Genomic DNA, 21,487 nt, shown 5'->3' with positions numbered 1-21,487 from the left:
CCTGCATACAAAATAACGCGTGATATTTTGTATGTAAAACAACGCTTATTCGACACACTCTCGATGACTGTACAAATTCGCGTCGAAATTTCTGTACCTTGTCTAGAATCACTATTTCGATACAAAGATTTTTTTTTACCAACGAACACATGTTTGTATGTTATGTAATGCACAGTTTGTATGTCGCTCTATTCGATATATTCAACATTTATGTATATTTATTCTGCGTGGCCTACGCGTATACTGGACAACAAATTGATCGTGGAAATTAAATAACAATCGATTGTTCGTGTATCGTTTCCGATTTTGGCAATTATATCATAAAATATTCATAAACGATCGTACAACGAGCGTGGAACTCTGTTAAACGGGAGAATCGGTTTCCTTATCAATCGCTTAATTGTTGAGCCAATAATATTATGTTCTTACGTTAAAATACGTACAAACGACAACAACAGATAACACGTACTTTTCAGAGATCTGCATACGTATAGGTGTACGGTATTTCACAATATGAATAGCTACGCTTACGGCTAGTGATTAATTCCTTAACAGTATAGTAAAATATATGTATATTGTATACACTATTGCTTGATTTGAGGTAACTCTCAATAACACGCTATTATTACATTTATTTCTTCGCTATTATCATCATTTTTATTATTAATATTAATATTATTATTATTATTACTATTATTGTTATTATTATTATTATTATTATTATTATTATTATTACTATTATTATTATTACTATTATTATTATTAGGCCGAATGCATTATTGGAAAGTGAACTAAAAATATTAATTTCGTATACTCGAGGTTCAATATAATAATAGAGCAACGAACTATACAATAAAACATATCACAGAAAAATAGAGCGAACTTTATTGCGTTTGCAATTACAATAGATCTCTTAATTTTTCATCAAAATATGGGTTTTAGAGGTGTATATAGAATAACCAATTCTAATCTATAAATAAATTTATCTCTGATACATATATTCTTAATGAAGAATTTCTAAAAATGAAAGTAGTATTTCAATTTTATATAATTACGCATGTTAAACTATTTGAAATCTTATGTAGGAATTTGAAAAAGTGAGATAAATTCATTTATAAACTTTGTTTGTACAGAATAGAAGAAATTCATGATATATTTACAGAGCGAATTATAAAGTAAATCGTAGAAATGAAATTGTACATAGAGGGATTCGGCAGTCGGTTACGTACATACATACGTATTTGCAATCTTTCCGTCGATCTCGACGCGAAAGTGCAGTTGTACAACATGATTGCATTATTTTTCAGTGTTAAAGTTACACGATGAGCAGTTTCGGTGGGAATATTCACAGACGAGATATTAAGGTTCTTCGATTCGCAAAGTATATTCGGTATTTCCTTCGTTACTAACTTCATACTCTCGTAATACTGATAATTCATGAGCTTTGAGAGATCTTTCACGAAAAGCGATCGAACGATCATTACAACTTTAAAATTGTTAAAAAAATAACAGTGAAATTATTCCTTACTCGCTTCAGTTTGTACTTACAGCATTAAATTTACGAAAGACACAAGAAAACTGTACTAAATTTAGAATATTTGTCATTTATGCGCAAAAGGTGGCCATGCTTTCCATGAAAAATCTCGATGTCTCCAACAATCACAATACTGCATTCTGCATTGTCGATTAATGAACCACAAAAGGCTCCTGAGTGGACTCCTGTTTCGGATTACAACTCGACTAGAGGGATATTGAGAATAATTTGGGATTCTGCGTGCAATTGAGCTTTTGCATGGAGGATCTTTTCACAACGTTTGTTTTTCGTATCCGCTTCGAGTTAACTACGACCCTGTGTCATGGTATAGATAGAAGCAACTTCTTTTGATGATGTGGTCGCAGAAATCGAGCACGTTGATTTTCTGGCTTCAATGTCAGAGAAGAATACATTTTTCGCTGGTGTCGTGCGAGTGAGATCGTAGAGGTTGCGAGGGTGCTGGCGTGGGAGAAGGTGGTCTACCTTCGACGGCTTGAATACTCTTCATCAGTTCACGGAATACCTGTTAGACGCAAAAAATGTACTTTAGTTCATGAAAATAATTTTTCTATGTTATTCTTAAAATTTATTTAAATTATATTAAATTTTATGAAATTTATAAAATTATATTAAAAAATTGCATTATTAATATTTTTTACTTAGATAAACAAAGTTTAAGGTTAAAATACTTTAGTAAATTCATATACAATTGGAACTGTTAATGGTTAAATATTAAAGTAGTTTAATTTTGATCAATGGTTTATTTATTGCATTACCAGACAAAAGAAGTTTGCAAATTAACATAAACAAGTTATGAATGTATTTTCAATTATAAAAGATTTTAATGAGCAGTTTCATTTTGGCATTATAGGGGGCGAAAATTTCTCGAAGTAGCGGTTTTATTAGGTTATGGTAGGTTGTTCACATCGCATATGCGTAATTTGAAACGCGAGATGAGGTATCAAAACGTAATTCTCTTATCGTTTCGAATAATTAAGTAATGTATGTATGTATGTAAATCTATTATTATATCTTCTATTCCCAGGTAAATGTTCTTAAATTATAATCAATAAGTATCAATTATAATCAATAAATTATAATCAAAGTATGATATATTCATATGTTTCGTCAATGTACAATGTATATTTGTAGTTCTTTTATACAATATGATGATTTATATTTGTAGCGATAAAAGAATAATTTTGGCAAGTAATTATGGTCGTTAACGCTAAAATATGGTAATGATAATAAAAGTACAATTTCTATGATTGGATAAAAGTTGCCTAATTATAAATATTTAAATAGGTTAATTATACAGATAAGATTTCAATGATTTTCAAATATGTTATCAAGTTTAAGATTATCAATATTTATATGTATTCTGAGATGAAATGTATACAGGAGCGTTATTAATAAAATATATTGATTAATGAAATATGTATCGCAAAGATAAAAAACATGGGTGTGTTTTGTTTTAGGAAAAGAAATTTTATAAACAAAATTACTTCATTGACAGAGAAACTTAGTGATGAGACAGTTTTTAGTGGGTTAATACATAATAAATATTCATGTAATACAACAAAAAATTTTGATACAATGAATGATATATATACTTTCGTGGGAAAAAATTCAAATAATAATGTACATTATAAGATGCAAAAACATGACATTAAAAGACACGTAGGCACATTTGAAAAAGATAGTAAGGATAAAGGAAGGAGAGTTGATAATCAAGAAGGTGATATAAATATGATTGATAGTAGTAGCATCATAAGGAATAAACTAAAACAAGTTCAAGATAATATGAGAAAATGCAAAAAAAGTGAAAAAGTAAGACTTAATAAAAAAGAACATAAGTATAGTAAAATAAAATATTATTCTCGTGATTTAAATTCATTCATACCCATTGCTTTGCAGCGAATAAACAGGAAAATAAAAAGGAAAACAATAGGAAAACAGGAAAATAAAAAGACGCAGAAGATTGTTCAAAATTTTAAGCCTTATATTATAGGAAAAGTAGAAGAGCTAAAAGATAAACTTTTAGAACATCAGTTCCACATAATTAAGATACAATCAAACTATACTACAGAAGATATAGTAACATTGGAGGATGCTAATCATACAGTATTCATTTTCAATAGTATTATGAGCAAATTAAAAGAGGAACTATCTCAACTACAAGAAGAATTAAAAGATTCTTATATTGAGTGGATTAGAATCATTAATAGTTGTAATCGTACTGTTTCAAATGAACAGGATAAATGGGCTATTAATAGTAATGATCTGGAAATAGTAGGAAGTGAAACAACTTCACAAAGTAGCAGTTACAATGAAATATTTTCAACAAATGCTTATAAAAAACAATCATCAAACATAAATAAAAGTTCAGAGAAGAACATTTGGGAGAGAAATAATAATACTATACTTCAGCAGAATATTAGACAAGATAAGAATAATGAAATATCATCAAATACAATGGATACTAACATCATAAATACAAAGCAGACCTCAAATCAAACTGGTAACAACAATGATATTTTACAAAGTGGACAAAATCCATCATCCATGTTCGATAAATTAAAAGATATTAACATAACTAAAGCACTTACAACATATTCTACAGTGGGAAAGAAAAGTACAAATTACACACTAAATAAAAATTCATCATGTCAAAATATCACAGATACATTGAAGCAGTTAGATGATCATGAACGAGTTTTAGTTCAAAATGGGCCAATAACAAAGAAAAGACGGTTAACAGATTATGACAGTGATATAAGTAATAAGCATGGCATAGTGTCTTTGTATAGTTCAAGAAACATGTGTACACAAGACATTAAACATGTAGATGTAAGTGAAGACACATATTCTGAAGACTCTGAAAGTTTAATTTTTGAACCTATTCCATTCAATAATTCAGAAGTTCTAACACCAAGACCTGATTCAGATGAAAGAGATACCTTTCGATCTAACAAAATACTTAATTTTAATATACATTTAAAAGCTAAAAGTAACCATGATTCTCAAATTGTATCGAAAAAACCTGTTGCTCTTTTAAACACAAACAATTCAAATGGAAAGTATTGGATAAAATCTACTCAACATAAAATCTTTAATTCAAACGGAAGTTCAGTAAATCAGATTGAATCTAATATGGATAAAAAGTTACAAATGATATGCCAAGTGGTATTACATAAATACATACAGTAATTAAGTTAATATTGATAATTACGATTTTTTGTGTTTTATTTTTGTCTCTTAACTCCTCAAGTGGAGAAAAAATTCTTGTAAGTCATTCGTACAGTAAAAGTATAAAATGTTCTTACTGTTTACTGGCAGATATATAGGTTGGGCCCAATGAACAATTAACCAAAGCCGATCTCCGTTTTACCCGTTTAGGGGATCAATTAGTACTGTTGAAGCATAGCTGCTATGATAATTTGTGTTAAGAAATTATCCATATTTACCTTTGGTTTTTTATTTTGTAATTTATATAAAGCTCACATAAAAATGAATATTATATATTATTATTATATAAGTTTATGAATATTATCTAAGTAGAAGTTTATTTTATATATTAATGAACAAATATTTTTTTATATGGCTTATTTTGCGTAATTTGATTTACGTAATAAATTTATGTTACTATACAAATGTATTATCTATGAAGAACCTAATACTTTAATTTTATCTTCGTGAGTAGTTCAAGATCATTGTTTAGGATGTGTCAATCTAAATCTGTAAGATCATCAGATTTCGAAATTTTCGAATTCCAAAGTTTTCACACATACATACATTATTCTGTTTTTATTATATATATATATATATATATATATATATATATATATATATATATATATATATATATATATTCTGTTTTTATTACATTTTCTTTCGAGCAATTATTCTGAAATTTTGTACATATCATTCTCTTTCCAAGTGTCACAATATAGGCGAGTAAGACTAACAAAAATATCGTAGGTAAAAAAGTAAAGACCACCCTACTGATCGCCATAACAGTCAACGTATTAATAATATACATTTATATCATACGTACCTGCACAACACGACAGTTAAATCTGGCGCTACATTCGACGTAGCCGCATCGCCAGTGCTTCCGAACGAGATTAACGATGTCCCTGTAGCGAGTTCCGGAAGCAGCCGCAGGCGACAATTCGTCTTGCTTGTTCCCGACTACCAATAACGGTATGCCCCTCATATCCCGTGCTTCGTAGATTTGTTCTCGTAACGTCCTAATATACTGTCGTGTCATAAATGAAAGTGTTTTAATATAGATATATAAGTAATATCTATCATATTTTATAGTATCGCATACATATTATTAGACTTTGAGTTTTTATACATTTATGGGAAATGTAAAATTGCAAAGACGCATAAAATGCACGTAACACGTAAAGATATGTAAAATATGTAAAGTACAATACTAGTTAAGATATTTAATAATTGAAAGAAACCTCTGTCTAAATTTTATCTTTCTAATTGCGTTTATAAAAATATAAATTTGCATAAATATCCGCAGTCTATATATCGATACAATTTGGTAACGTTACAGTAGTCATAAAAGTATCATAATATACAGCGTGTTAATAAATATCCGAGATACCTGAAATGTCTGAGATCTTTTATAGATTCAGTACTAGACGTTTTTTGTGGATGAAATATCCCTGTCCATAGGTTAGGAGGGCTCTGATGCATAATAATTTACTAATAATAGTAATGATTTAACCACCACGTAGTCTAATTATTGAGTTTTACAAACGAAAGAATCGAACTTTTTTTGCATAATTTTCGCGAAAATCAAGCAAATCAATCGAAACTAGACGACGTTTTGCATTTAGAGCGTACATGAAAAATATAATTTAAAACACCAGTTGCAGAAGATTCAAGCATTATTATACGTAAATCTTGATTTGTGTATTCAACTGGACAACCCTACTCAGAATATCGCAAAATTTCATTCGAAAGACTGATAAAACTCTATTTCTCGTACTATCGATATTCGTAACCATATAAAGTCGATTTAGATCTGTTCAGTAACATTTCTTCCATTTGTTTCTGTTTCTAGTCATTTTCAACCTAGTAGTGTTCCTTAACTGATAACAAATTCCCTAAGTCAAGCTTTTTGACTCGGTAAATTCATTAAAATGCTAACCGCAATAATAAATTAAAAGAATATCGTAACGAGAATCTTCGATAGTTCTTTTTTTTCAAGTTTTTGCATATTTTTCATCTCGCTGTAGAGAGAGTATAAAGAAGAACGATAATCGCAACAAAGATCGAATAAGGAAAGTTTCCACCCCTCTGTTAAGCATAAAGAAAGGTCTCTAATGAAATGGGGGTGTCTGGAGGCAATTGGGGTGAAAAAAATGTTTTTAAAAACATTCTCAGGGATAAACACGTTTATTCGAAGCTTTTACGAAGTAGCTTTGTACTAAATGTAATAAATCGTTGATAATATATTGATATAAAAAGAACGACTTTATCCTTTATTAAAGCTACCGTAGAATATTACGACACGATAAAATTTATTTTTGGAAATTAATATAATAAAGAGGATATCTTAGGATTTATAAGTGTCAAGCAGTCGCACTATGGAACAACTTTTTATTTAAGAAGTTTATACGTACACAGCTTGTCTGTTTATCAAGCTATAGATAGCATAGAAAAGAATCTTCCGTATTGATTGACAGACTATAGCAATTACTTCCAATAATAATATTTCGATTAATAATAACGAGAAGATACCGTTTATAAATATTGCTTTTGATCATTAGTCAATCATTAATTCATATATTTTTAGTAATAATCAGGTCTTGTTGATAAAAATCTACCAGACTGTCCACGGTAATTGCTACTTGACTTTGTTTCCGAAATATTCATAAAAATATTTTTGCTACTTTTTATCTTAGTGTGAGTTAGTTTTGGCTTAGATTTATCTACGGACATGATATTATATGTGTATTCATGGTTCTCGCGTAGCTTAATTAATTGCAAGTCTCTTTCCTTTTGTTTTGTTTCTTATCTTCCTGTGTTTAGAAGTTGAAGCGTGGGGCGTATGAACGAACGAATCGCGGTACGAACACATCTAACGTACGTACTAGAAAAAGCTGTTTACAACGTTAACTTGAACGACGTATTGGAAAATCATAGAAATCGGCGAAGTGTACGGAAGTCATCTTATAAATGCAGGCTTAGTAGTGGCCCAATGGCTCGCTTTTTATAATCATTACAATATATGTATTTTCGTATTTATATACGTACCTGAAACGTGTCCTGATTACTGAGATCGAACACGAGAACGTAAGCGTTCGCACTTCGTAGTCCGTAATAACGGAAGTCCGTCCATTCGAGGTGCGAGCTGACCGGAAAATACGGGATCATCGGTAGATCTGTGATTTTTAGTTCGTACAATCGATCGGCGAGTACCACGCTCGGATAGAAAGTCTCTCTGCGCTCGGTCGGTTTGTATTCCTCGCAGAATTCGCTCCACACGAATTGCTGCAACCATAAACGAGTACTAACACTGGTGTCGGTTTACGATTTAGATCGTCGTTCTCGTTAACGGGAAGAAATGGTGAGAACCCTGGAACTTCATGGGGAACTCGAAAGTTATCAACTGGTTTGAAGTGCTGTACGCAATCGACGATTCGTTCGACTTATCAAAGAGTAGATTTAGATTTGCCCCGAGTGAGAGAGAGAGAGAGATGGTATTTTATATGGGTTTAAATTAATTTCGTTATTGACCGTAACAGTAGCTATGTTGATTTTTAAATATCTAGAGATTAACTAATTTTAGAAATTTATAAATAAATATTGAAGAGATTTAAAAAGTTAATAATAATATTATACTTAAATATTCTTAGTGATTTCATGCGATTTAAACGATGTCTTAATTGAGGTAATTTTTTAAAAATAATTTCCATTTACATTTTTCATCTGTTGGAATGCAACGATGAGGTAAAGTACCCACGATCTACTGCTGTATAAATTATAATTAAAATAAGATACAGTGACTAATGTACAGTGACTCACACTGAAAGTATCATATTTGGACATTTACTACAGCAAATTTCTATTACTATGGGTATATTATCTACGTTATACAAAAGTTTTTGAACTTTATTAGAACTATAATGAAGAATATAGCTAAAAATCACACTAATATAGCGCTATTCTGCTAGTTTAAATTAAGCTTTTGCATTGATACAAGAAGGGCAATATCACTAAAAATTTATCTCGACTATTTTTATATATTCATTCATTTTTGTAAGAATTTTTACAATGTAATCTATAAATACATGTAGAATATACAGTAAACTAGATGATTTTTGCACCTGTATTTTAAAGGGAGAAGAAATATATAGAATTACAAGTAATTTCATTGCAAGAAGATGAAAATTTATGGGAAGATATGTATTGTAAGGTAATCGCTCGGAATGATAGGCGGCTATAAAATTAAATGAACAATTTAAGATAAAGGAAGCAAATAAAATTTACTGCTACCTGGATGAGAACCTTTGATTTAAGGGAGTATTGCTTCATGGAAATTGCAAAACGATTTATCCAATGGACTATGCTATTGTGTTGGGTTATATTGGATAGTAGAAAAATGTATAAGGTAAAGTATGAAATCTATGGGAGTCCGATGGGATAAAGTGTCCAAGGCTTGGAATTTCTATATGTACTTTCGAAATACAATATTGTCGCGTGTGTGTAGTGTGTAGTGTATATGCCTTGTTATATAGTATAGCTTGCCTGTTGCATCGCTATACTTGTCGATATATCACGAGAATGGTACATGAAGAAGGATTCTATATATTTACACATACCACTTGTCAACTTGTCTCACTTGTTGAATTTTTAATAACGTCATGCTAGTATCGATAAATTTTTCAAATGCAAATACAATTATCTAAAATAATCATAGAATCAAATATATGATATTTTGTAGCATAGTATACGATATTTTTTGAATAGCGAATATATTATAAAATAAATTAGAAAACGTATTAAGCATTTATAGCTTTATTTTGCTTATGCGATTGAATGCATGCAGTTAAAAAGTCTAGTTAAAAAGATATTCATTCGTTTATAATTCAAGATGATAAAGAAAGAAAAAGAGAGACGTTTTTATTATCTATGAAGTTTTAACAAATTTGCGTCACTCGAACCACACACGAGATTCGAATAGTAATCGCATATTAAAAAAAAGAACTATAAAAATTAAGGGAAACAACTTTATCGTATTTTTATTGCTTCTGTATTTAAATAAATAATATTCTTAAAATCGAGAAACGAAAAGAATTTTATTTAGAGGAGGAAAGTTTATATATGGGACTGCAATTTAATAAAAAATCTTGTATTTGACACATTTCCCGATGCTATATTCCGTCTCCCCTTTTCAACGACTTTCAATTTCCTCAAGAGGCGACAGGTAACCGGAAAATGGCCTCGGAAATGAGCGGAAGTCATTCGCATCTTGTAAAGCGATGTTCGTCACAGTTGAACCGAAAAGCTGAACCTCTTGCTAGCTTTATCGACTGCACAAATGTCGATATTATGCACATGTGGTAAACTTGTATTTTTCCTTCTCGATTTTTCAATATTCACTGGAAAATATTATAGCTTCTTACTCGTACTTTTTCAATAACACTCAAATTGCATAAAAATAAATCGATATCAGTTTCTGGAAAACTTAACGATCTATTTATTATTGAGCTCATTTATCTAATTCCAAATTAATTTAAAAAATTAAATATAGATCTCAGAATGAAAATATTATGAATTTTTAGCTAATAATTTAATCGAGTAACTTAATTTATTATTTTTTCATATTCTTTATAATTAGTGATCCTATCGTGTTTATTTAAATCCTATCGTTTCCATACAGATTTCGCTACAAAATCAATTTTATTATTTTCTTAAATAAACTCATACATTTTTTATTTTCTCTGTCAATTTTCATGGTATAATTTCTTATGTTACATAAAATTCTATCAACTATTACATTCGTCTGGAGGATTCATAAAAAATGTAGTCACGCGTGACTTCTTTCAGTCCCCAGTGAGCTTTTACGAACATCGATCGTGGTCTTTAACAGGTTAAAGCGTTAACAGGTCTCGCTTTTCCACTTTCTTATTTTCACGACCTTCCCTCGAGTAGTATGTGTAAATTTTATTCTTCGCAGTTTCGACACCTTAAATTTCCCTATGTATCCATAAAACGAAAGGAAATATTAAATTTCATCGTAATTCTATCGAAAGATGAATAATAACAGAAATTATACTACTCTGCCTTTTCCTGATATTTTCAATTTATTTAACTTGTTATTACTACTTAATCTGTTTAATAAAAGATTACCAAACAAAAGTTAGAAAATCGCTAGCGAAGTTCTAGATAACAATAATAGTAAATTTTTGGTATTTTTTGTATCAATGGATTTTGGTATTAAATTTTCACACGCTAAAATGAAATGTATCTTGACGAAATAATGCTCTTTTGAAAAATAAGGATCCACTGTATAAAACAAATCGAATAATTTCAATGCAAGAACACACGGAGGGAAAGGAGAAGAAAGAACCGGATAAAATAATGAAAGAAAAGAGTTCGTGCTGCCTTAGTATCGCTCGTTATAACTTTCATTCCAGTCGACGATACTAACGTTTTATTAACGAGCAGGGTGTGTTTGTTAAATCGGGTTGCCATGATAAATATCTCGCGGAAGTGCAACATTCGTCGGCGCAGTTGCGTTTAATTACGCGATAGCCGTGTTACGTGCCCGCGGCATTAATTTACGCTTCGTACTTAGTTCTTCATCACGTTCAAGATCCTTCAATTGTTTCGTACGATACGCGAAATTGCCGGAAGAGACAGAGACTGCGGAAACCAAGGTGCATCACGATAACAAGGTTTATTTTGACAATTTCTTGTTACAACAAGGGAAAGTATAAACGAGCAAATATGTGTCGTGTATTCATAAATTAGTGTCTAATTAGCAAGGGTGCAATAGGATGTATTAAGAAATTATCCCCTTCAACCAGTTGCGATAGAATTTACGACAAAGGTCATGCTGAACATTTCTTTGCTTTCAGTATGTTTACAGATGTGGAAGTTACTCGTTGAAGTTACTTTTCCTTGTCGATAAAAAGCTTTTGCTTGATGGAACAGAATTCTAAAATTTGATGTGCAGAAAATACCGTGTTTAAAAATTCATTGATTTTCCATAAGAAATTTTGAATGGGATGTTAAAATATTGTGAATAATAATTTGATACGATTCGAAGTTTGTTTTTAAATGTAATTTTATATTTTAATTGCAGTTATTTAAATTTGACCTGTATCACACTGCTGTTAATCGAGTATTTTTGAAACGAACAGTAAATGCAAACGAAAAACTTGATGTACATATTTTACTATTTTTGTTAAACTGTATCTTTTTTCTTTTTCAAATAATAAAAGTCTTCATCGCATAGCAAAAGCTTTAATCAGGTGGAAGATATAGTCATGTTTGGTCGTGTTATTTTTAGCTAGTTTAGTTCGTGTTTCTAAGATAAATATCAATAACATAGTAGCTTTCATCGTGGAATTAACGTTTTATTGTGTCGAAATCCCAGCATTCTCATCATTACGCTTCATGATATTACAATAAATAAATAACGTATTCAAAAGAATGAAAAGCTGATAGCACTTGCTTCAATAATAGTTAACAGTTTCTAGTTTTATTCATATATTTCAAATGTATAATTCGAACATCAAGTCAGATATAGTATTAAAATTCGAATATTTTAAGTATTGTGGTGTTACTTATACTTACTTTAACAAACTAAAATCGCTATTGGATTAAGCAACTTTTATTCGAAAATCAGTGTATTTCTGTCATTCTACAGCGCGAAAGATTTCACCTTTGACTACAACAATATCGGAAAATTTGAAAAATTAATATTTAATGTAAAAAATTATCATTGAAAAATTACAAATAATTATTACTAATTATCTCTGAAAGAATCTCTATTAACACGTGTAGTGATGATAGATATCGATTCGATTCAACGAAATCAGTGCTCACCCTAATTATGCTGGACTTTCCCACCCCAGGTGCACCGAGAAACACAACTTTGACACGATCCAGAGTGTCTGCAGGGCTTTCTTCCTCTTTCGATCCACTTTCGGCGTTTTCACAAGTTATCGTATCGCCTCCTCTCCTTTCCAAGTAGTCCAGATCGAGCTCTATGAACCATTTACACAATTTATGTCTTAAACATCTAAGGCACAAAATTTTAGTCATCTATAACAGATATTCTGCAGAGTTAACAATAATAAGTATTAACATTATCATTACTCTTCAATGTCTATCCTCAATATCTTCGTTCCGTGTTTATACTTCGACTGAAATACTTTTCGTTCGTTAGGAACATATTCATTCCTCCATGCTTGTTATTTCCCTTCTCGTTATCGCAATAAACGTATTTGTCAAATCCAGGTCTTCCACTTTACAGATCACGGATTTGTAAAGTTGTAAAAACTTTACGACAAAGAGTATGATAATTCGATAAAGGTGAATACAAATAGCCCGATATTTTTTCGCTGATATCGAAGACGCCTCTGGATTATTTTTCAACCACCTTGGAACTTTTTCGAGAATATTTATTATTCATGAACGAGTCGAATATTTTTACGTGTGACGTACTAGGCTTCCCTCGGCCTTTTTGCGTCGTATATGAAGCCACGTTTAATCGGTGATAGGAATATTAGAGCTGTCTGGTGATTTATTTATTACCGACGACTCGAAAAATCAGAAATTTCATTAAATAACGTGGCTTTATATCGACATGTATATGTATGTATATATAATATATATGTCGGAGATGAAAAAACATCGGGGCCTTTCTTTTGGAATATTTTGCAAGATCCCCAATACTTTAGTCTAGACTTTTTATCATAGCTGTATTTAAATAATAAAACTTAAAAGTATTTGTTCATGATTTAATCCGATTATGTTTGCTCGAGATTTATGACAGTAGACTTGGGCTCCAAGTGACACATCTGGTCGCTAAACGTAGCTACGGTCACGGGATGGACGTTTTTACCTAACAGAGGTTTGGAATAGTTGTATAGCTCTGTTTAAAAATATAGTTGTAGAAGCACACGTGTTTGCCACGTAAAATAAAAAAAGGAAATCTCGGATGAAAATAAAAATAAAATATACAAAAATAAAAAGAGAATTTATTTTTGAACACTTGGTTTACTCTAATTACGATTTGGTTCTGAACTCCAGCCGTGACTTTCCAAGACTGAAGATTTTACAATTTGACTTTCGGTTGGATCTGTTTCTTTTTTCTTTGTCATCCCTCAATATCTCCACTATCCGCGCGTTTGTTAAACGTCCGCGACGGTTACCACGCACGCCTTCTTCCAGAACATTCGGCGGAAGGACCGTTGGGATATCGATGGCTCATTAGGCACTTCGGCGACATACATTGTCGTCGAATGTCGCCACATCTTTATCTCCATCATCAGTCCATCGGATTTGAAGTGTGGCGGTCGTGACATGTTCGAGGACAAATCAAGCCACGTGTGGTTTTGCCTCGGAGTATCAATATCGTAGGACACACACATATTGTATTAATAATCAAACTCCGGACAGAAACAATGTCGCTGCTTCGGGAACCGTCTAACAATTGGAATTTTATCGGTACCTCTGGACCAATATAATATAAACGAACGCGATCGTAAGGAGAGGAGAGTTTTCATCAGTCTCATTGTCGTGCGATCTCATCAGCGAGTTACACGCACCGTCTTTACGATCAGTGAAAACTCTACGTTTTAACAAAGAGTTAGTTGAGTTCTACTTGTACTGTGGACAAGTAAGTTGAGTTCGACTTAGACTTTGGAAGAAAGCGCATTTGCTATCCCGTTGACCGTTTTGTCATTGAATCTAAGATTTGTTATTGAACCTAAGATCATTGTCATTAGCATCTCGAGTATCTAATCACCACGGTTACTTGTCAAATTTTGTAATAATCATATTTGTACTAGTAAATATCTTCTCTGTTGCATAACAACAATGTCTAATCCAAATGAAGATTCGTTACACACCCTAATGAGAACTCGACATGTATATATGTACAATATTTTTCTTTAATATTGAAATTATTATAACTGAAGTTTCGTTTACACGTAAGGAAAAGTTCGTGTAATTGTTACATTAAATTAATGCTTTATGAAATGATCAATTTTTCAGGTGAATTATTTTCAACGATATCTGTTAAAATATTGTTGGTAACATTTTCCGACTTTTCTCCGGATTCGTTTTCCAATGAAAAATTACCAATTTTGAATTTCATAAATCAACGTTGAACTTTCGTAATATTTGTATAAACTTTGGAAAACGTGAAATTTATGTTTTCAGTCACTTGTCCAATGGATATTTCGATTATTTGACGAATAATGATATACCAATATTTTTTTAATAATCTCTTTACGCAGAAATTTATTAAATTTTGTTAACGCCAGAGAGAGATAATTATTTGTTATTTTTGTAAGAAAAACAATGCTGAAATACGTATGACATGGAGCGTTAATTATTACTATTCATAAAAGTATAACAATATTCATTGTATCTTTCGTAATTACGTTTGAATTAAAGAAATATTTAATCTTAAAAGCTATATTGTTAAATCTTGAAAGCTAGGTCTTTTCAAAAGAATTATCGTTGCATTCGAATTTCTATTATTCATTTATTATGATGTTCGAACGTGATGTTGCCTGGACAACCTATTATACAAACGCTTTCTGTCGTGCAACGTTCCATTGTGCCCTTTTGAATTAAGATCATTATACAGAGCTTTGATTATAGCAGTACTATAATATTAATGGCGTAGCGCGGCTCGTATGCATGGAATTTGGTCCAAATCTAACAACGCAACGTAATCGCCCATGGAGCTTCGTAATATGTAGTTAGAAATTAACAGGAAAGCGTCAATAAATTGTGGAACCTAGCTCTAGGGCAATTAAACCGCTTCAAGCGGTTTTCATTTTTAATTTCATCCATTTAAAATGTTATTTGCTACCTTTGTTTACGAGAAACAAATTCGTTGTTACCTTCTGTGTATTAATTAGAGATTGATATTTACCAGATAAACGTGAGGTATAAAATAATTGCAAACACTAAAGTTAATGTTAAAAATAGGGAGTTATGATAAAAAATAAAGATGGGAATAGGGGAAGATAATATGAATAGATTGATAATTTTAGGTTACGTTAAAAACAGTATTAAATATATATATTATATATTAATATATGTATATCGTAATCATTTGACAGTTTATGACACTGATGAAAATAACAATTTATTTTAATTTTCTTAAATAACACGACACTTTTTAGTGGTTAGCGCTGTGTAAAAAAATAAAGATAGACACATAAAGACAGAGCATTTAACTTCAGTAATAAAGCTAGAAAGTTTTGGAATTTATTAAAAAACGGGAAGAGGCAAGAACTTGCATAATTTAGCCAGTAAAAGATACGAAGATCGCTTTTACTTTTTATTTCTATCATTAAATTCGTATCTCATTTTCCAAGTCTTTTTTGTTAACAGTTATAAAAATTTGAAACAAAATATCATTTAATCAGAAAATTCTCACCTATGAATAATAGTCACTTTTGATGGAACGTGCGAGTAAAATCTTTTTCATGATATTTTAAATCAAATTTGACATTTAACAAATTAAATTTTTGGATATTAAAAGAATATAAATGAAAATGTTATTTTCAGTGACCATCAGAAATTGTTTTTCTCGCAAAAATACAACAGAGAGATTTTGTGATTATTTTTAAACTTTTTGCACCCTCGAAACGAACGCAAGCTACGTTAATATCGAAATAATTATATTTTTGTCGCTGTCGACCCATTATCTACTGTTCCATGATAATCTGCATAAGTGATGCGATGAAATTCCATTATCGTTACGGAAGTTTCTTCGTGGCAATAAGTTTCGGTTTTAAAGGAAACAAGGGAGTCGGGAATATCTTCATCGTGTAACTTTTTCAAGTAATTGGCGGTCATCCCAAACACATTTCTGCAAGGTACATCGATCGTCATGTGATCTCCCAACAATATCGTTTTCCATATTTAAGCTGTACATAATATCAATTTTTAAGTAAGCGCGTTTTTGTATTTTATATGTGTATATAATTTTCGTGACAACTATATTATACGAATAATTCGGGAGTAATTCGATGTTTATTGAAATTTTTATAAATACCACAATCACGAATATTTTATTTTTATTTGGGTTATTCCTAATTACAAAGCGCAAAATATCTTTTGTAAAATTGTAACACGAGATATAAATAATAAATGTTTACAAAAGATACAGGTGCATTCGTGTACATATTCTTTATGTCAATTAATACGATTTTATTTAATATACGAATTTTCTATGAAGATACAAAATTTTATATTATTATTATATCGTGATTAAGATTAATTTCTCTCGTGTCTTTAAATATTTTATTATTATTATTTTATTTATTAAACTTAGTCCCTGCCTTTCGGCTTTGGACGACTTCCGGTTTACATGCTTTCTTACATTACTACTTAAGTCACCTTACAGTACACTTATGCTACCTTGTAATACGACATATGTCGTGTCTTTAAATATTTATTTCGCAAATATTAGATGTAACAAATAAAAGGAAAATAGATTTTATTAATTGTTATCTTCTCTCGAATTTAATTCTGCCACGCTATGTGATTTACAGGTGTGTCTAAATATAGACACCAATTTAAAGCCTCCGAAATTCGAGATAGATTGCCTCGAGAACTGATATACAGCACCCTTATACATCATAGCGAGTTGTTACACTACATGTATCATAAATCGTATAAATTTCAAAATAGAATAAAAATTACGTTTTCGCTCATTTCCTTTTTCACGATATTTCAAAACTGGTAAAATAACTTTTTTCTATAAATTTTATGTGGTATATACATCGAAATTCGAAAAATGAATTTTTAAAAATTTTACGCGATATCTTCATTACTTTTTCAAGTTTGCATCGTTTAAATATCCTCAAACCAAGGATTATTTTCTCTTATCGATCGTTTTTATTATATCTTCCTTTTCATAGAAGATATATCTGTAACTCGAGTTGTAATATTTTTTAAATTATATGAAACGATGCAAATCAAATTTGCCACTGTTAAAATCATTTCAATGACAATTATTACAGTGGTCACACAAAGTCCCTTTTATTAGATGTCCAATAATATCGTTGTTTCCATGTGTAACAGTGATAATTATATCTCACGGTATTGTTTTCACGTTTTGATGATAAATTCAGAAGGTTCTTTCGTCTGGGTCGCCGGGTAACCGACGTTCATGGAATTCGTTTTATTCTTCTGAAGAATATTCGATGAACCGAGCTCAAACAACCACGAGGACAACCAGAGATAACCAATCGAATGACAACCAGAGACAACCAACCGAATGACAACCGTGCGTTTCGACATGGAAATACGTTTCTTCTTTTGTTTCAATTATTTTTATCGAAGCTTAAACGACGTGTAGCAGGATACAAGTAATTCTCTCTTCCTAACTTGGTCGATTTATTTGGATAATCATACGAAGCTCGTTCCTTTGCCACAAAGAAGTCCGATCGATCGAGGTTTTTCTTGCTCCCTTTTTATTATAGACGCGGAATATTTTTTACTATTAATGGCGGAATTTTATTTCAACTGCTGCATCTCTTTCAGCGATGTAACCGCACTACTGCATTTGGCAGGATTTTAATGAAAAAACTGACAGATTGTGGGAACCAAAGAAGATTCATATTTGCTATTCGAAATGCGATTCTTTGTGAATTTGCATTTGAACAAATGCAAAGGATATAAAACGCTTATTGTACTATGAGTATTTTCTTTTCTCTCTCTTGCTGTAGGTTCTTAATATTATAACGAATGCACGTAAATGATCTTAAATACCGATTTATCGAAGATATTTTCTTCAGATGTTTATTTGTCCATTTTGTAATCAATAAATTCCCATTCGCTCGTTCGATAATCTGATCGATCTTTTCCTTTCGTAAATATCGATTTGTTTGTATTCATCGCTTCTTCGCTTCTTCGTTTCTCGATTCTTCGCAAACGAGATAATCATCTTTAATCGTATTTTGAAAGTATTTTATGATCACACGAAATTTCAAAAATTTTGATGATATTTCTCAAAAACATTTCGCTTTTGTGACATAAATGTTGCATAGTAAATTATCAAACGAACTTTCAATTTGACGTTGGTACCGATCACATCTGTTTCAAGGACTTTATAATTATAAGACAGTTAAATAGAAATTGATTTTTACAGTTGTCAGCGGGATAAAAGCTTTTAATTCGTTAAAATTTTTCAGCAACACGGCATTTTAATATCACGGGAACACATTTGTTGCCTACGAACGCGCTATATATTAATCCATTTGTTTGATTAAAATCGAGGTTTTGACCTTTTTATCACCCAAATCTTTTCAATCCAACAAGCGAAATTACTTCGGCCGTGATACTCGAATAAAAACGGTATTTATTAGAGAAACAGGCGAATTGAATTTCGTAACATGGTTTTCTACGCTGAATCACAAAATTTTTCAAATCGCTAACTTATTTACACCCTTCTTCGGCACACACGTTTTCGAGATATGAAATTTTCCACGAAAATTGAATTCTAAGCAAATCTCACATTCAAATGCAGATTATCAGCACTGTTCACATAGAGATATTCGAGTTTTACAGTCGAATGTTCATTTCTTTTATCGTTTATTGACTTTCAATGAAAAATTAAACACAAAAGTATTTAATCGAAGACATAATTCCCCGCTGTTGAAGAAATTGTAATTGTTTGCTTGAAAGAAGATCAAGAAATATTCATATTCCAAATAAATAAATTTCATCCTTAAGCAAAATTTACATTCCAACATAATTGGAAATGTGTACTTTCTACCAATATTTAACATAAAATAAACACAACCAAAAACGAACATTCGAACGAAAATCAAGAATCTCGTTAATATCGGAAATCTTGTCGTTTGATAGCAGTTCCTATTTATATTACTATTACGTCGTTCGTTAGTAATTACTTATATTATATTTATTTGTGTTACTATATTAAAAAAAAAATGCAATAAATATTGATGAGAATTCGATATAAGAATAGTCGTATCAAAATATAAAATATAAAAGAAGTAAATTTAAATAAAAAGAAAACATAAAGAAAAATGAAATACAATGAACATTATTGAATAATTCTTAAATTCCATACGAAAACAACGCTTTGACAAACTAACATGAATTAAAGAGTACATTAACTTCGTATTTTAATCAGCGCTTAAAAAAACATTATCGCTAAGTTAAATGGTAAGAGATAACAGAAATTCTCACTAAAAAATACAACATGTGAATGGAAGGCAAATACTACACTTGAAAAGAAAATCGTGACAATTATCACGAAACAACCATAATTATCAACATTTTCCTAATCCAACAAACCGTAATTCGATGCAACAACACGAAGCAAAACTGTTGTTCACCAAGCAATTCAAGATTCAAACGAATACTGTACCACGTACTGTGTGAAGGCAAAAAATTTGAGGCGAGGAAGCAGCATAAAACCAGACGCGGTACTAGCAGCCAAGGATCACATGGAAAATACGATCAAATTGCTTACAGATGCTGAGCTGTACTACAAAATTTCATTTTAATGCGGAACGGTAGCAATTTTAACGGCCAAAGATCGCGAAGTCGAAAACGAAAACTCGAATGGAAATCACAATGCGCCTTAATTATCGCGATTCGCTAAAATCTACCCCTAAGTGATAAGTAAATAACACGATGCAAGTAACACAATGGGAAAGTGTTCACTCGAAAAGTGTTCATTCGGAAAACCAAGATCAACAAAAATCGATTGCAACTAAAATCACAGTTCGCGTCACAGGTTTGTTTTTCTTTTTTATTTTCCAGATTGATTACCCAATAGCCGCTTGTTCCCATAGAGTGTCGGCTTGGAGTGCGTGTCGTTCTCTCTCCTCGTACGGTCCATCGAGGTGAACGCGCGATTTCCACGGGTCGAGGCATGAACGCGAACTGTCGCACCTGCGAGGAGGAAGCCGCGTGCTGGGCCGAGCTTCGCGGTCGAAGCTCGCAACCCGACTGGCATCGGTGCTCCTGAGTACGACCAACTCCAAGGAGCGATCATCGACGCTGATTGACGCGTGTGCTCACCGCTCTCTGGCACCTTTCAGCTCGCCGAGATACCACGCGCTTATTGCCGTTCCATTAAAAACTCAAAAAAAGGCAAATTCTTCTCTCTTCACCTCTTTTTTCTTTTTATATTATCCGTTTATTCGGAATTTGTGATAAATCAGAATTTTTTCCGTAATATAGACTTTTAAAGAGGCAAATTCTTTCCCCCCTTTTCCTCGAATGTGGATTAATTAAAACTGAGGGTTTTAGGGTCAGAAGAGCGAAGAGGAGTAAATCGATTAGTTTGCAACTGTTTTAATTCTTTACGTAGCTTAACGATAGTCTTTTACGTTACAGAAAATGACATCATAATTTTGTATATAGTATTTTTAAAACAGGTTCGAGACACAGACTGCTTTTATCGAACTGTTGGCAATTTTTATAAATATATTCACGTTTTATTTCTCTCATATGTGAAGTGGATAATTTTTATTTTTGTTGAAAAATCGATTGGCTGTTTCTTTTAGGGTCAGTCCAGTGAGAACACTAAGTCCTTGCAGTTTCAGTAATGGACTAACGTGCAAATCAGCAATTGTGATCGTAATTTGTGCGCGTTACATCATAGGGTTCTTCCATTAATTGCCTAGTACGCGCATAAACGCTACATTAAAGTAATTAATTCCAGATGTAATTAAACAAACGTAT

At 31.4% G+C, this 21,487-nt stretch overlaps 2 protein-coding genes across 3 annotated transcripts; one reads left to right on the top strand and one right to left on the bottom strand.

Annotated features, from left to right (window-relative positions):
• Positions 1-753: 753 nt before the first annotated feature.
• On the bottom strand, positions 754-20,795 carry LOC117205490 (ras-like protein family member 10B). Its single transcript, XM_033443940.1, has 5 exons — positions 20,570-20,795; positions 12,620-12,780; positions 7,817-8,053; positions 5,592-5,795; positions 754-2,057 (listed from the first exon to the last, which is right to left on the bottom strand). Exons 1-5 carry the CDS (start codon positions 20,793-20,795, stop codon positions 1,932-1,934), a joined length of 954 nt encoding a protein of 317 aa, XP_033299831.1. The 3' UTR covers positions 754-1,931.
• Positions 2,437-5,058, top strand: LOC117205489 (GATA zinc finger domain-containing protein 15-like). Of its 2 annotated transcripts, XM_033443938.1 has the most exons (3): positions 2,437-2,579; positions 3,013-3,364; positions 3,452-5,058. In XM_033443938.1, exons 1-3 carry the CDS (start codon positions 2,539-2,541, stop codon positions 4,742-4,744), a joined length of 1,686 nt encoding a protein of 561 aa, XP_033299829.1. In that variant the 5' UTR covers positions 2,437-2,538; the 3' UTR covers positions 4,745-5,058. The 2 variants fall into 2 exon arrangements, with proteins under 2 accessions (XP_033299829.1, XP_033299828.1); XM_033443937.1 differs by having other exon boundaries at positions 3,013-5,058.
• Positions 20,796-21,487: the final 692 nt, after the last annotated feature.

Source organism: Bombus bifarius, unplaced genomic scaffold (genome assembly GCF_011952205.1).
Source record: "Bombus bifarius isolate JDL3187 unplaced genomic scaffold, Bbif_JDL3187 scf7180000007991, whole genome shotgun sequence".
In the NCBI taxonomy this organism is placed as follows: Eukaryota; Metazoa; Arthropoda; class Insecta; order Hymenoptera; family Apidae; genus Bombus; species Bombus bifarius.
Note: the sequence above shows the minus strand (reverse complement) of the source record. Positions and strands in the feature narration are given on the sequence as shown.

Excerpts from the sequence above, each read along its gene's own strand:
- LOC117205489 (XM_033443937.1), top strand. The coding sequence starts at position 2,539 with ATGTATGTATGTAAATCTATTATTATATCTTCTATTCCCAG. Across the intron at positions 2,580-3,012 it reads ATTATATCTTCTATTCCCAG|GAAAAGAAATTTTATAAACA; the intron begins GTAAATGTTCTT and ends GTTTTGTTTTAG.
- LOC117205490 (XM_033443940.1), bottom strand. The coding sequence starts at position 20,795 with ATGATCGCTCCTTGGAGTTGGTCGTACTCAGGAGCACCGATGCCAGTC. Across the intron at positions 12,781-20,569 it reads TGGGAACAAGCGGCTATTGG|AGCTCGATCTGGACTACTTG; the intron begins GTAATCAATCTG and ends AATGGTTCATAG. Across the intron at positions 2,058-5,591 it reads TTAACTGTCGTGTTGTGCAG|GTATTCCGTGAACTGATGAA; the intron begins GTACGTATGATA and ends TGCGTCTAACAG.